Below are 17,698 nucleotides of genomic sequence, written 5' to 3' on the forward strand. Positions count from 1 at the left end.
ATAAAAGACGTGCGTCCGCTATCCAGCATGGTTTAATTTTGTTTACATTCTGCACGCATAGTACGTCAGATGGCTTGACAAAAAGGTAAAAACACTGAAATACACGGCGGATTCTGTCACCTGCCTCTGCTTACTATGTGGGTCAGCTGGGAATAGGCCAACATAACCGCATAAAACCGCCAAAAAAGAAGAACAAAACCACCAAAATGTCACCAAAACGGGTCCACATGTGCATGTGCAGAGGGGCCCTTCGAGCTTCGGTGCCCAGAGGACCTCAGAGGTGTTAATCCAGCCTTGTGTGTATGACATCAGTGCATGTTGATCTCCATACGCACATGCATATGTGCATTTGATCGGGGTTATTATGTGCATTTGACTCCATATATTGCGTTCGGATATAGCGCAAGAGCACACTGTGCAATACAAACTAATAGGTGAGTGTGCTCCCGGTGCGCATATACAATCGCACCCACAATTATATGCATTTGATGTTTGATGGTGGGGTGTCAATTAACTACATCTAGGGTTGACAATGTTAGATTTCCATGGATACTCAAGAGGTAAAGGTTACAGTGTGTTTTAACAGCGGGCGAGCATCGGCCGACACATCACCCAATCACCCGTTATCGCCCGAAAAGATGAATTATTTTTATATATTCGGGCGACGTTCCTCCGCCCACTTTTCGACCATCGCCTGTTCGCCTGCTATCGCCGGTAATCGCCGGGTCCCATAGACAAATAATGCACTTCCGGAAAATTCATCTGGCTGTCACTCTAACATACTGTTAGAGTGAGAAACATCTACTAATCCGATAATGGTCAAACCGGAACTCTATATATGGTCATGGTTGACGTGGAGCTCCTTATATGAATCCTTAAATGGTTTGTTTGAGTCTGACGACACGGTATGTTGGGGTATGAGGTCATGCATGTCAGTCAGTATGACATGCCATATTTGGGTGTAGCTGCAGTGGGAACTCTATATATGGTTATGTCTGAGCCATAGTGGCTTGGGCCCTGACGGGCAGCGGTTACCCACAGGCCGACCAACCCATTAGGCAATTTTAATATAGAAGAGGATTGACACATCGAAATATTATCAAACATAAATATCAAACAGTCTACCTTTCCCAAAAAGAAATGCATGTATTTAATGATGTATAAGTCTGACCAGAATCCTGCCAATCTAACCCTGGATGGAAGACTCCAAGACAATTACTGTACTTGTTACTTGTGCAAGCAGAGCGCGCAAGTACTGTGATCGGCTGGGTATGTATGTCGGTGTATTCCATCGGCCAATCAGGGACCAAGAACAGCGATCGGCTGGGTATGTATGTCGGTATATTCCACCGGCCAATGAGGGACCATTATTTGACATAATGACATAACTAAAGTACGTTTCAAAATGGGTATAAGGTCAATAGGGGGTATGTATCGGCTGGGTATTTATGTATGTTGGTGTCCTCCGCCGGCCAATAGGGGGCCACCATTCTTGGTGACGTAACTAATGTACGTTTCAAAGTTGTATATAAAGGGTGCAAAGCATCTAGTTTCTTCTGATTTGATATTACATCACTATCACTATTTAACACTAGTACAAGAGTGGCTACACACTCAAATCTGAAGCAATCTTTTAACTCTGATGTTGTCAAAATGTACCCATAGTACTGATCAATTTGTATGTGATTCTTCTGTGCATTTGATGAGGGGTGAGCCATCCAACCTAAAATAATAATACGTTTTTATGTTGCAATGGCATTGACCAAATACATAATTGAATGATTACAAACCTAACATACTGGCTGGTACATAGATTAGGCCTGGATATTTTTCTACAGAGATCTATACAAAGAAAAGTTGCATTAATCTGTGAGACTTCACTTAATCCACATCTGTCTTAAGTGTCACGCTGAATAACACCGCCTACCTGAGCCAGTTGCACGCAACAGAGGTTGCAGCTCATAAATCTGCATCTATTTCAGTACTGCTGTGGTGCATAATTCATCAACATGTACTGTAATAGGTGAATCATCCAACTTAAAGACGTTGTTTATATCAATGGTTTGGAGTTTCTGCACCCGGGGCTAAACAAGGATGCCAGACAAGCAGCTACTGCCGTGGCTAATAATGACAAACAGCTTCTCAATGAGTCAGTAACCAGTGAAAGTCAGACCAGAGGTGTGTATAGGCCAGAGTGACAGTATTAGTATTAAGCTTAACCACAAGGTCACAAGGCTAAAAGTTCTTGCAGCGGTCACAGGGTGAATTGAAGCAATCTTTTGCTATTTTGAATCTGGAGGGCCCGTAAAAATGAATTCTCCGTGGCATGGGGTGGGTTTGGGGAATGTTTCTGGTGAAGACACCCCTGAAATCAAGGTTTGATGGATTTAAACAGTCAATTATCCTTGCTAAGGGAAATTCCAAGGCTGTGCGACTGCCTTCAAAGACGTGCAGCCCATTGTGAAGGTTGAGAGCATTCATCTTTCGTTCAGAAAACATCGAAGTCAATGTTGTGCAACCTTGCGTTCGGAGCAGATTGACAGTCCTGGCACATAGCGTGCGTGTTTTACTAGTGTTGCATTACGTCACCAGATGGCCATCTTGTTGCCAAGCCATGCGTAATTAAATTAAAGTGAAATGTAATCTAATGTTTGCCTCAGACAATGAGCCACATTTACACATTCATTGGAGGACAATGAATGCAATGACAATACTTTAAATGCCAGAGCATTTGACTTTTGATACATAAATTGATTGATTAACCACTTAAACCCATACTTCATTGATCGGGGTCCCAGAGGGGTAAATCCTTAGCCCCAAACATTTTCCCCTCCACAGCAAATCTCTCTCACCGATATATCTTTCAACGCGTCACAACACAACACATTGTGAGGTTGTAGACCTGCTATTTTCAGGGACTGTTCGCCTATTCTAGCCAAATGTTTGCCCGGAATAGGCACACTGGGATTCATGTGGTTAAACTGTCTGAAAGCCAACTGAAAGCCCAGGACTCTGAGTATCAAGCATATATTGTACCTGTGCATCTATCCAGGTGCCTGGGCTGCTAGGAACAGATGTCTTTCACAGTAAATAACCCCAGATGAGTCGGACCGAAAGCTTCAGAGCAGTAAAGATCCTCTTTCATCCATTGTGGCCGATGCGAGAAGCTCTGAAGACTACAAAGCCTCATAGGGAAACTGATCTGTACTAGGTTTAGTAATCCAAAGGTGACTAACTGCTTTTGAAGTTAGCTGATCCATTGTACGGGCCATTGAGTAGCTAGTAGTTTAGAAAATGCCATACAAGAGTGGCCTGCTGTCTGTCACTGGAGATAAGCATTTGGGAAGCGACGTTATTGTCAGGGGGTCTTTTGATTATCACTCTCCTGGATTTGAAGGATGAGTGTATTTTATTACTGGGCTTCTATGGGATATCAATCTTTCTGACCACTGCCCTGTTGCTAACCTGTCTACTTTCAGGGTATCTTGTTAAAAGTAAGAAGAGCTTTGTGTGTGAAACAATACCCTTTTAAGGCATTGTATTACCTGGCTATACTGTATTGTAGCCTATAGTGCAAAGGTTAACTCAAAATGACATATCTCCCATCTTTTTAGCTACTGTAATTGGCACTGTATAGAATGTCAATATTGTATAGAAAGACTATAGCTAACTGAGAGGGTTTTGTAGACTGCTAAAGACACCAGCCTCCTTTGAAGATGGCGAATGCCTTGCTGTGTATTAAAATGAATACAAAAAAAATCTCTTTGGGATAGAAGTCACAAAATCGGAAACCACAGAATTGCTGCAAACCTTTGATGTTTCAAGAGAAAGGGGAACGACACATTTCATCTGCATGGTGCGCAGAAAACACATCCAACTAACCTCTTTTAAAAACCACGCTGTCGTACGGTATTTTGTTCCTGGTCTCCAGGCTGGAGCAGTTCCAGCGATGCCCCCTGAACTGGTGCTGGCACTCGTGGATGGCGATCTGGATCCCCTGGATGGCCGACGCCGTCACGTCCGGGTTCCGCATGCACACCTCCAGCTGGCGTCGCGTGAGGCCGGGCAGTGTCAGGCACACAGTGTTGGCATTCAGGATGGGTTCGATGTTAGGGATTTTCAAGCCCAATATCTCATTGGAGTTTGCCCTGCGTGGAGGTAAAACAAATACAATCCATGTGTACTACAGACTGACAGCGCTTTCCACTGGTGTCGCACACGACAAAGTCCTGATTGTTAATTTTACTGATGAGATTGTAAAAAATGTACCCGTACTCTTGAGGGTTAAATTAACACTCCACATTTTTGCAGTGCAGCGATCGTCTCTGACCAGTCAGGGTGAATTCAGCGCTGGAGAGGGTTCTCCACTCAAAGTCTGAACTCAAAGGTTTTATGGTCTTGTTTTTGTGTGTCTGCGTCCATCCCATCCAGAGGTTAAGGGAGCTTAGTTTCAAACAGAATATTTGTATTTAATAGTTTTGTTTTATAATAGTTGCACTGCTGCTGAAATACCACTACGGACACTGGATGTTGGCTGATATAGCCTGGGTAGAGTCAATGTAATAATTTACCCTGGAAGTGTTTTAGTACACGCTATGTTACATACAGTGTTGGAAAAAGTACTCACATTTTGTACTTAAGTATATTAATACTGCAATATAGTAAATGTAAATGTCTGGGATTCAAAATTTACTTGAGTAAAAGTACAAAAGTATTGGTATCAAAATGTACTTAAAGTACCAAAAGTAAAAAGTAGTCATTGTGCATAATGTCCCATTTCACAAGTTAAAAATATATATAAAAAAACTTTTTAAAATAGCCAACAAGCTCACAATGCATCGCATCGTGACACATTGTGAGCTTGTAAATCTGCTATTTCCAAATGGCCGAAATATACAGGGCTGAAGTGGTGTGTTTTGCAATAATAATCCAAATATACAAAGTAACTAAAGTTTACAAATAAATGTAGTGGAGTAAAAGTACAATATTTGCCTCTGAGATGTAGTGGGGTAGAAGTATAAGTAGTGGAAATTGGAAATACTGAAATAAAGTACAAATACCTCAAAATTGTATTTAAGTACAGTACTTGAGTAAATGTACTTAGTTACTTTCCACCACTGATCTTCAAGGAGCAAAACACGGCATTGACACTGAATGGAAGACTGACTTGAGGAGTTTATGATGACAGTATTAAAGAGTCATTTGGGGTCACAGGGTTTGAAGGCACAAAATTTGGGCCAGAAGAGAACATAACGTATGAACCTCTGTTCAGTTGTATAAACGAAAGAAGTAAAAGCATCGTTCTCAGACAAGGAGTCAGTATCGTGTACAAACTGTACATGTTTGAACGGCACTTCTCCAGGTTCTGTCTCCTGATGAAACAAAAGAAATTGACATTTCATCTCCTGCTTTCAGAGAAATCTGTCCACTAAATTGACCACTCCAGTTGTCTTTCTTTTTTAGTGTATCCTACTAGTAATTAGTAAATGCCAGTTATTCAATTCATACTCGTCACAACAGCAGATGTAAGGGGGAACAAGTCTGACAAAATAGCAATTTCTACGTGTCTAAAAGTAGGTGCCCTGGTGCCTTCCCCAGCATTGACATAATTGCCTAATGATGTTTTTTTGTGCATTTCTCCTTATTGAACCTACTGTATGTCTATATGCACAGCAATCCACTGGTGCGCCTGTTGCAGATCTATCAATTGTGTGTTTTATAACAGTTTGTATTCAACTGACAGTAGCCTACCGTAGTCACTGTTCTGATATATTACCCAGAGAAACAATAACAACAACACAGGCTACAAGATGTGCAAGATATGCTTCTTCTCATGATAACACTGCAGGACTGAACACACACTCACACGTGCATCCAGGAACATGTCCAAACACACACACGCGCGCACACACACACACACACACACACACACACACACACACACACACACACACACACACACACACACACACACACACACACACACACACACACACACCTGTTGCAGGTCTGCACGTTTTAGTAGTTTCATTAATATTGTTTATGCATTACCCTATTTTTTTTTATCAAATAAACCATATTTCAAAAATCACTAATACAATTTGTACTACTTTTGAAACTCTGGTCACTGTAGTAAGGTAGGCAATATAACGGTATAGCTATACGGACCATTTATCTCCTAAGTGGTAGATCTAAATATAAGCCACTGGCACTGTGATATCTTAACATCTTATTAAGTTTCCCTTTCTAATTGGCATCAACTACTTAAACCGTCTATTCTTAGTCAAAACTGACCTGAGTTGGAGCTGTGCTCTTTTTTTCTCCCCTCTACACCAAATCTCTTCACCGAATGTTGCCCATGCAGAACAGGGATGCTAGGGTTGCCCATGCAGAACAGGGATGCTAGGGTTGCCCATGCAGAACAGGGATGCTAGGTGAATGTTGCCCATGCAGAACAGGGATGCTAGGTGAATGTTGCCCATGCAGAACAGGGATGCTAGGTGAATGTTGCCCATGCAGAACAGGGATGCTAGGGTGAATGTTGCCCATGCAGAACAGGGATGCTAGGGTTGCCCATGCAGAACAGGGATGCTAGGTGAATGTTGCCCATGCAGAACAGGGATGCTAGGATGTTGCCCATGCAGAACAGGGATGCTAGGTGAATGTTGCCCATGCAGAACAGGGATGCTAGGTGAATGTTGCCCATGCAGAACAGGGATGCTAGGTGAATGTTGCCCATGCAGAACAGGGATGCTAGGGCTCAAGTGGTTAAACTTTGAACAGGCTCCTCTCCTTTGTAGTTCCTCTTGGGGCTCTGTTCCTACCTGTTTGCTACCTTTGCTTTGAGGAAAGTCCTGTTTCATCTGTCCATCTATCTAGCACTATAGGCTACACAACTTTCTGAGTTCATATTGTCAGTGAGCCCAATTGTGGTCATGAGAAGTAGGCTATAATTTAGGCCAGTGGTTCTCAAACTTTTTTTGTTTTAATTTCAAGGATGCCCTTATTGCGGTTCTATTTGGTTCCATTTGTATAGGCCTACTCTTAGGGTTACAGTCCATGCAAGTCGATTTGGAACGCCCCCAAGGAACCCCTGAAGTTCCCTGGACCCCACTTTGAGAGCCACTGATTTGGACTTTAGGTGACATGTGACACAATCATTGTGGATAATATGAAATGTATAGTGACAGAGGAACAAATGATACATCTTTTTTTTGTGTTTAAACTACAGCAGCCTGTGTTGTGTCGATCAGAAAGACCAGAGGCTCTGCAGCTTAGCTGTCTGGAAAAAAGTTGGTTCTAGTCAAAGTGGAGGACAATGTCCATAATTAAACTATTGTCCATATAGACAATAATATTTCCCTTGCTTTCTTATGACATTAATAAATTATATTAATGTAGGCTAAGTACCGTTAATAACCGGAATTAATCAAATATAAAAAGGAGACCTGTGTGATAAAGTAAATTGATTGGCTATAACTTGAGATGAATTGTGTTATGATTATCGTAGCCTAGCCTATAGATAAAGAATAACCGTGGAAGTGTTATAAAGGATTATAGTCATGATTCACGTTATTAATTGGTATCCTGCATTTGTATTGTCAACTCACCTTTTATCCAAAAGACAGACTACTATCAAGACGCAAGTCAGTCTGTGGAATGAACGCTCCATTGTGTGATGATTTGTGGTTTTGCGAAATAATAAATAACGAAAGATAGAGTCAAAGACTCAAATAAAGTACAATATTCCTTCTTCAAAGCGCCTTTTCAAGAGTTGTAGGAAAGGGAAAAAAGAAAAACAGAAAAGGGTCATGTCCATTTAAGTTGCGCTGGGTTTGACAGCTCCGCTTTGGCTCAGGAGAGGCTGCTATCCTCTAATCCAGATGTGATACGCGGCAGAAGTCATTCAAGAAAGTTTCAGCGGCGCCGCTATGAACCTCTCAACTTTAGTGAATGGGGCGGACGGGGCAAGTTGGAAGATGGGTCAATTACAGCGGTCCTAGGTGGTGTTTCTCTCCCTCGCACATCCGTACACATCCCGGTATCTCCGCCAAGACATTTGCATTGGAATAACATCCGAGGGAGACGAGTGTGCCTATAACATCGGCGCGCTATCTGAAGTCTGGTTGACTAGTGATGTTTCAGCAAGCACTGATAGCGTTCTAAACTACTGCACTTAGCACTCTGCCAGCCCACTTTTTTTTACGTCACTCAGGGAATACAGGAGAGTGGCGGAGAAGGTCAAGTGCCTTGTTAAAGTGGGATAGAGATCCGTGGATAAGGAAGGAAGTTTAAAAAAAAGTGTGTGTGTGTGTGTGTGTGTGTGTGTGTGTGTGTGTGTGTGTGTGTGTGTGTGTGTGTGTGTGTGTGTGTGTGTGTGTGTGTGCGTGTGTGTGTGTGTGTGTGTGCGCGCGGTGCGCTGCGTGCGTGCGTGCGTGTGCGTGCGTATTCAACTGTGGGACAGAGTTTTAGCCTCAGGAGGAGTAAGTATAATGAAAGTGATATTGATGAGGATAAGACTACAAGAATTAGAATGATGATTATTTTTTATTTATATGAGACTATAAATACTTGCCTTCTCTCTATGTGGGACAGCAGCTCTTTATTGCATGGCCCAAAGGGGAATGTGATTCACAGACATTCACTGTTGTGGTGGGATGATGATGATAGAGACCATTTTTGTGTGCGGGACCGACCAATTGTGTACTTATTTTCCCACATATCTGTCTTTATCTTCCAGGCATAATAATACATTATATCATTATACCAATGTTACCTGTACACAGTACAAGGATGGGACAAATTGATTTAGAAGACATGCCCAACAATCTAGCAAAGCAGTACTATGCCATGGAAAAATAATTGTTGGGGGAAATTAGGAGTAAATTGCTTAACAACATTGCCCATAAATCATGGTCTTTGAGCTTTTGATCCAAATCACTTTAACATAATGGCCCCCTTGCTGAGCACACTCATCTTAGTTCTTTATGAGTGGGGCCCAGAAGAAAGAATCGCAAACCACAAATAAAGAATCCTCCCAACCAATGTAATGGGGCTGAGCATTCTGACCCTGTGAGGTCACTATGAGTGGTAAAACGCAACAAAAGTTTAAGATTCTGCCACAATTAAGTTGGCCTACTCTTAATTTTGAAGATTTGGGTGCTAATCCCACATCATAGTTGTTCTCAGGGCTCGTCGTGGCAGCCGGGGCTGCGGGGCAGACAGAAACTCTGTGCTTAATTATTTCAAGGCATATTATGAACATACTGCTGCAGGCTTGGTCGCTCAATGGGCTGGAGCTGTGAATTAGAACCCAGTTCTCAGCATTGGTCGGAATACTCAAATGTTTTTTTTATAACTTAAGTAAAAGTATAAAAGTAAAAAATTCTAAATTTTACTTAAGTAAAAATACAAAGGTATTGGCAGGACATGCAGAATGTCTCTTTTCACACTTTTTTATGTTTTATTTTTATTAAACAGCAGCTACAAGCTCACAACACAAATAGCGTGGTATGGGTTTAATTGGTTAATAAATGTGTGTAATAGGTCATAATCTAAATCTGCAAAGAAACTAAAATCTTCAAAAAAATGTAGAGGAGTACAGAAGGCTACATTATTTTCCTCTGAGGACATGTAAAGTATTGAAAATGTCCAAGTAAAGTAAATGTACCTAAAAACTGTACAGTACTTGGTTCCGATACCAGTAGTGTAAAGTTGACACTATGTCAGTCTGTGTTGCAATGCTCCCTTGTTTTGCTCTCTATTGCTGATCATGGCTCTCATGAAGCAGAATACTTTGAAGCAACAGGTGTTTATCCACCCTCTAGTCTATATAGCACTGGTTTTGTGCCAAGGACCCCCGAATTGGTACTCCGCGGACCTCCATCTGAAAAGGTTTAAGAGAAAATGATTCAAAATTAAACATTTTAAAAAATATATCAGATGTACAAGCTCGCAGCGCGACACAAAGTTATAGGCTGTGAGCTTGTAGATCTGCTACTGTTTTTACAGCTGGAGTAGTAGTGCATGGGATTCTGAAATGGATGCTGGGATGCTGAAAGCTCCGATAAATATTAAAAACTAGGGGTGCAACAGTTAATCAAATGAATCAATTAAAATGGAAAAATAATTGAATTGATTTTAATACAAAATAATTGATAATGGATTTTGGGGAGGAAGGATTTAAATGAAAATATCCCCCTTTTTTGTGTGAAAATAGCAAAAACAGTAGAGCTAAAAAAAGATTATTTTTGGCAAATTTGTTGACATAAAAATAAAATATGCACTTCTCGATTATTGCTATTAATCTAAAAAGTAATCAATCGAATAATCACTATAAGAAAAGAATCAATAGCTGCAGCCCTATTCAAAATTCTCTCCCATCTTCTTTGAGTCAGAGCTCTCACACGCACGCACGCACGCACGCACGCACGCACGCACGCACGCACGCACGCACACACACACACACACACAGTTGGAAGCTTGTGGTTGATCTTGCCCCACTGAGACGCTCCCATAAAACAAAATGAGAAAAAGGTGCTGAAAATCTCATCTCTCTAAGAAGCTCTTTAACAGAGAAGCCTGGTGTTGCCAACCAATCTCCTGAATGAAAAACAGTCTGTTTGGTAAGTTGCTTTGATGACTAAGATACTTGTTTTGCCCTATAAAAATCAGGTTTTATGCAGTGTATGAACAAACAATGCCCAAATGCTCCTTGATGTCCCCTCAACCAACAAGGGACTAAATTATTGTCTCCACCAGGCCGTCCGTGTGTCCGTCCGTCCGTCCGTCCGTCCGTCCGTCCGTCTGTGACCAGCTAATCTCCGGCACCGTTAACCCAGTCGATGCCAAATTTTGCACACACACTCCCTGGATGCCAACGATGAACCTCTGCCCCAGAACGGTCTGTTATAGCGCCACCAGGAGGCCACTTTGTGCAAAACAAGTTTTTGGACAGTACACCTACAGATATTGTCCAAACATCACGCAAATTGGTACACAGTCTCTCTAGAGCCATTCAACGAAACAGGTCTTTCAGATTTCTCAGACTCCATCCTGATTGGCTAAGATTGGCTTCCAAAGTTCGCAGGAGTGTTCAGTTTCAAACAAAATGCTGCAAATCATGAACACATTGTGTGATTTCCGTGAAATTGTGCACGCACATTCCCACTAGGCTGAGGAAGAAATGCCACATGAACATTTTCAACTCAGCCTCATGGTGGCGCTATAACTGGCCGAAAAGTGTTTTTACCTCTAACTGCACGGATCTGTGGATAACTTTGTATGCCAACTCCCTAGAGGCCAAGGAAAAACCTTTTCCTGGAATTTCTCACATCTGCTCTTTATAGCGCCACCAGGAGGCCGACATATGTAAAACACATTTTCTAATATTACTCCTTCAGATTTTATCCAAATTTCACGCAAATCGGTACACATGCTCTCCATAGTCATGTGATCAAGACGGGTTTGTTTGATTTCTCATAATCCACCCTCATTGGCTATGATTGGCTTCTAAACTTTTCAGGAGTAGCCCGCTTTGTACCCGTTTTGTACAAATCGCCACAACTACTCAACGCAGCGTCCGATTGTGGTGAAACTGTGCATGCGTATTCCCACTAGGCTTTGGAAGAAATACCACTTGACAGTTTTCAAATCAGCCTCATGGTGGTGCTACAACAGGCCAAGCCACGTCACACACACACACACACACACACACACACACACACACACACACACACACACACACACACACACACACACACACACACACACACACACACACACACACACACACACACACACACGTTTATATTGCTCCTAAACATTTTGCCAAACATCACACTCACACTCCTATCCTCCTGGTGGAGACCTGTGCCCAGAAGGGCACTTTTTCTAGTTTTCACTCCTATGCCACCAAAATGTGGAACGCCCTACCCTTGACTCCTTCAAAAGCGCTCTCAAAGGGCACCTACGGACGGCTGCAATTCGAAACTGGCCTCCGTAAAATCTGAATCCCCCCCAGCGCCCACCCCCTTTTCCCCTCACTGTATATGTTTATTTTCCCTTTTTACCTCCCTTATGATGAATTCCTGTTCTGTTCTTTGACTATATAGAAGTGTCTATTTGTACGTCTCTAAATGTTTTGATGAATTGAACAAGGTTGTAAACAAGTGTAATGCTTAATTGGGTCGTCCACTCACAGTTAACAGTCTTTGTATTGAGTTTGTGCTTGAAATGTACTGTAATTCTGCAAACTGTTAATAAATATTTCAATCAATCAATCAAAAACGAGCCTAATAACCAAAGGTGACCGGGCCTTTTCAGTTATTTCCCCCAAAGTTTAGAACAATCTTGCACATCAAGTCCAGCCTCACCATTGAAAGCTTTAAATCCACCCTAAAAACCCAACTTTTCTCCATTGCCAGCTCAGTCTGAGGACAAATCAAACGTATGGCCTTCTCTATAGTCATTGTTTTTAGTTTTTTTGGGTTTTTTTTAACTTAAAACTGTGTAAAATTGTACTACTCTCATGTTCCTTTTGATGTTGTTGTATTTGTATGAGGTATTGCTTTTATGTTTCTTTTTACTATGTTGTATTTTATGAGGTTTTTAGATGGAATTTTTAAATGGAAGCACTTTGGGTCAACTTCTGTTGTTTTTGTGCTATATAAATAAAGGTGACTTGACTTGACATCCGGTCTCTACAAGGGGAATTGGGCGGTGCCCCTAGAGGATTTTTCTGCTGATGGGTTCCCAGATTTCCAGGATACTGACACCAGGTCACTGACACCAGGATACTGACACCAGGATACTGACCAGGATACTGACACCAGCAGCATACTGACCAGGATACTGCCACCAGGATACTGACCAAGATACTGACACCAGGATACTGACCAAGATACTGACACCAGGATACTGACACCAGGATACTGACCAAGATACTGACACCAGGATACTGACACCAGGATACTGACCAAGATACTGACACCAGGATACTGACCAAGATACTGACACCAGGATACTGACACCAGGATACTGACCAAGATACTGACACCAGGATACTGACACCAGGATACTGACCAAGATACTGACACCAGGATACTGACACCAGGATACTGACACCAGGATACTGACACCAGGATACTGACCAGGATACTAACACCAGGATACTGACACCAGGATACTGAAACCAGCAGGGCCGTGCAGAGACCAGAGGGGCAGGTGCTCAAAGATCATAAAGGGCACATTGAGTGTGTGCAGAGCGTGTGTGCTGATTTTTAGGAGGGACTTTTTGGGGGGTCCCTCATGCCATTCCTCCATTTCACACCAGAAATGTATAATGGAAGCAAGATGTTCTACAATAACTCGTCCCAATGTGTCATTCTTGCTATTACCCCTTAGCTTACAACAAACAGCCTGACATGTTGACTTTAACAAACTAAAAAAGCCAGGATGCCAGTTTACTTAATTATCACACTGATTGGAAATAGGGGGAAACAATTTGCCTGACTCTGTACAAACAATTAGCTAACAAATGTTCATGAAATGAACTCATCTCACAAAACATACAGCGTAAATTGTTTATTGATGGGAGAGTGAATTGACCATGCTTGCTGCTGTCTCAAGTTGTTTGCAATGCAGCTACAAGATGAATGAGGTGGCAGGGCACTTGACATCACTGCATCAGGTAAGAAGTGAAACTAAAACTGATTGATGACAGCCAGCTCATTTTAATTATGATATAATTACAAATAATAATGAAGATGAAATTATTGTTATTTGCCAAACGGGTGTGGGACAGGCCAATTAAAATGTATGTAATGTTTTTGTTTTTGTTGGTTTGTTATTTTACTTTGGGCATCAGAGGATACTGACCAGATACTGACACCAGCATACTGATCATGATACAGACCTTGAAGGATGTAGACAGAGAAAATGCTAATAAAATCAAGTGTCTCTAGAATATTTAATATTTCTCATTTTTATATGGATACACCATTTGACATTTTCAGGCGCATTCTGTAATTTCCGTTGTATAAAAGGTGCAAATGGCAAAAGGTGAAAACGTGTGCACTTTGTGCACATTTTCAACCATAAAACCTGGAAACCGACAGTATGACTTTTCACATTCAAATAAAGAATATATCAAAAGTAGCATCTCTACAAGCTCAAAACGCGTTGGCCGCACTGAGAGCTTGTACTGTAGATCTGCTACTTTTGGTACTTTTGTATGACGCTGTAGTATTAAGTATATAGGGCATTAATATACAAATACAAATAATGGAGTTAAGAGGTTTCTGTGCAACAGCAATGATATACTACAGTATATGTTCCAGAGCCATCAGATATTGGAAATGACCTGAAACAATATATTTGCAAGCTGAGTGAAACAGGCAACACAGTAGGCCTACAAACTTGTGAACATACACATGCACGCGCACGCACGCACGCACGCACGCACGCACGCACGCACGCACGCACGCACGCACGCACACACACACACACACACACACACACACACACACACACACACACACAGAGATACAGGTCCACATCTGGAACAGGGCCTTCTGCCAAGGTGCTGGAGCTTTGCTCATACACAAACACACTCATATACAGTAGATCTTTAATTGTTTCCCATTGTTCATTGGGGAGTATTTCTGTTCAATATTTATCATAAAATTATATGGAAAACATGTCTGTGCTGGTCTCAGTTCAGCTCAACCCCGCTGTGTCTGGAGACGCAGCCTAAAGTGTTTTGTCAGGCTTCATAATATCCTGCTACATGTACACACATCTCTGATGAAACAAGTTATTTTCATTTTATTCTTATGTACTTTTTGTCAATCTTGGCGTCCCCCCTTGTTGAAAATATGTTTTACTGTTAAAACATTGCCGTTAAGTCAATTCACATCTGTCTGAAAGTCTAGTACAGATACTATAATTCCTACAGTGCCTTAATTCACAATGGAAACATGACTGGAATATGTGTTTACGTGCTCACACTGTCCAGTCATTTCAACGTAAACTTTATTACCAAAGCGGGACGGCTTACGCAGCTGCGATTTCACAGTCTAGAGGCGAGTGTCATGTAAAGAGATGAGGTCATATAGTATATGATTAAATAGTTATTGGCTTTGAACAATAAGACTTTTTGCATTGTGCAACCTTTGTCCTGTGATTTCTTTTCCAACTTGTGTATTGAAAAACAACAAGCAATTTGCTGTGCTGTTAAGTCATATTATGCATGATTTATTTTTAAATTACTGCACTTTAGAGCAGCTGTTCTCAACCTTGAGGGGGTTCCAAGTGGTCCCCAGCTAAGTGATGTAAGAGTTGGTAACCAAATGAACCCGTATAGATCTTTAACTCTTGAGAGTGTACTCTTGAGAGCATAAGTGCATGTTACGCTCTCAAGAGTTAAATGATTGTTAAACATCTATCTGCATTACCTAAGTCTACACAATTAGAGAATGTAGAAGAATTGTTATTTTGATCAACATTTGCCTGTTATCTCTCCTAATGGTACCAGTGTACCACAGTACAGCATGGAATAGTGGACAAAATCTTATCCAACGATAACAAAATATTTTAAGCTTGGGGTCTGATCAAATTGCATCAAATGGTGATGCGTGGCTCAAATCCCGAATTAATAATGAGCCTTGATATGAAAAGGGTTGAAAACCACTGCTTTAGAGGTATAAGGATAAGCTTCACTGCCAGTAATATCTGACTGGCTGTCTAATCATAAAACGTACGAGAAGTCTTAGATACATCATGCAAGGCTTTATCATAAAACGGAGAAGTCTTAAGCTGGGTTTATGCAGCTGGTCTAAGCTAAGGCTTAGCAGATGAAAGTTGATGAAAGAGAGCAAGTCTGGCATACTAACACAGTGTAGTGGTTGCCTCTCATTCTGTCATCCTAGAATGAGAGAGGGAGTTACAATAAACCCGGGGAAAGGTAGGTTTTCATAATACATATTTTCATCCAAAACAAAGATACCATAATGCATGATTTGAAACTAAATGGTCCCTACTCTTGTTATTTGATGCGATTAAAACTGTGATAGTACTTGAAAGTACTGGACAACCTAGTCTGATGTACTGTAAGGATAACACATTTACTACCTAGGCCATCTTTTGTATTTATATATACTGTACTATATGACCTTATTGAATTGCCAAAAGAGTTACAGTATATATTTGTTACTAAGCCATTTTACCAGACACATAATGAATTCTCTTAGTCCCTTTAGTGTAAACCCATTTCAGAGATCAGTTGCATAGTTGACTATTTTCTAGCTCAACGTCTCACTGGTGACTGTGAGCCAGGCCCTGGTCTTCTCTGGAGGCGAATACTGTGCCACAGCCTGGAGCAGAAGCCCACTTGTCATGCAGGTTGTTGTTGCGCTCCGGTTCTTACCTGGCTGCCTGAAGCCCACCCCTGTGTTCCCCCAGTCATAGCGGTAATCGTCCCAGCTGGCCTTGGATGGGAGGCTGCAACCCAAACCCCCATCAAAACAATTCAGAAACAAGCCGGCGCTAACCTGCATGACACGACAGCGGTGCCTCCAGGCAGACTCAAGTCGCGCCATCCCTACAAGTATGGTGGAACAATATGCTTGAGAAGGTTCTCAAGCATATTGTTCCGCATATGGCTGCAGCATTTGGAGGCAGGAGTGGGAGACGGCCGAGCCCCTTGAATTCATCATGTGAACTTGAAGGTGATATATCTAGGCTTTGTCTCTCTTGACAGCATCCCTTTAACTTGATACATTGTATCACCTTCTTAGAGTAATGAGCTTTCAATAATAAAGTGGAAAACCCCATTGTTGTACAAATAATGGTGTGTCTGCCATGGTTACGCTCTCCATTTTAGGCCAATCGGGCCTTTCATCCATTGAGTCTCTCAACAGCATGCAGGATCAACCTGACTGTAACCAAGATTGCTAAATCCAATATCATATGCATGTGTTTGGTCCGACAGTCCGACACCCTATACCCCAAACCCTAACCTAACCCTAACCTCATAGGGAAGAACAGTGAGTCTTACAGTACGTTTTAACAGTGGGCGACAGCTAGACGAATTTTCCGGAAGTGCAATATTTGTCTATGGGACCCGGCGACTACTAGCAGGCGAATAGGCGATGGCGGAGCAAAGTCGCCCGAAAAGATAAAAATAATTCATCTTTTCGGGCGATACTGGGCGATTGGGCGATGTGTCGGCCGATGCTCGCCCGCTGTTAAAACGTACTGTTAACCAGCCACGTATATCGGGGGCCACGGGTGAGTCTTAACCGGCCACGCATGTGTCTTAAAGGTTTCATGACATTAACCAGCCACGCATGCACTGTTGCATGATGGACTGTTAGTACGTCAGACCAACGTATGCACCACATATCCTACAGACCTACACTACATAATATAAATCATGTCATGGTCAGTATCCTGTCAGTACCATGGTCAGTATGACGTCAGTATCAAGGTCAGTATCATGTCAGTATCATGGTCAGTAGTGTATCAAGGTCAGTATCATGCCAGTATCAAGGTCAGTAGTGTATCTGATCATGGTCACTGTACTTTGAACTGTCATTGTGTTTTGTGTATATTGCTCCAATACTTTGACCCGGATATCTACAAGCTCACTACGATGTGACTCAATCAGGAGTATACATTCTGGGCCTCTCTCTTGTTC

General features: G+C 41.8%; 1 protein-coding gene across 1 annotated transcript in view; it reads right to left on the reverse strand.

Annotated features, from left to right (window-relative positions):
* The window catches only part of wnt10a (wingless-type MMTV integration site family, member 10a), a gene marked incomplete at both ends in the record, with an annotated part of 40,138 nt that extends 32,466 nt beyond the window's left edge, over positions 1-7,672 (reverse strand). The window contains 2 exons of the mRNA XM_079518486.1: positions 3,883-4,148; positions 7,611-7,672. Coding sequence (XP_079374612.1) covers positions 3,883-4,148; positions 7,611-7,672 — 328 coding nt within the window. The remainder of the gene's footprint in view (positions 1-3,882; positions 4,149-7,610) is intronic.
* Positions 7,673-17,698: the final 10,026 nt, after the last annotated feature.

The sequence above is a fragment of the Electrona antarctica genome, assembly GCF_951216825.1.
Source record: "Electrona antarctica genome assembly, chromosome: 13".
NCBI lineage: Eukaryota > Metazoa > Chordata > Actinopteri > Myctophiformes > Myctophidae > Electrona > Electrona antarctica.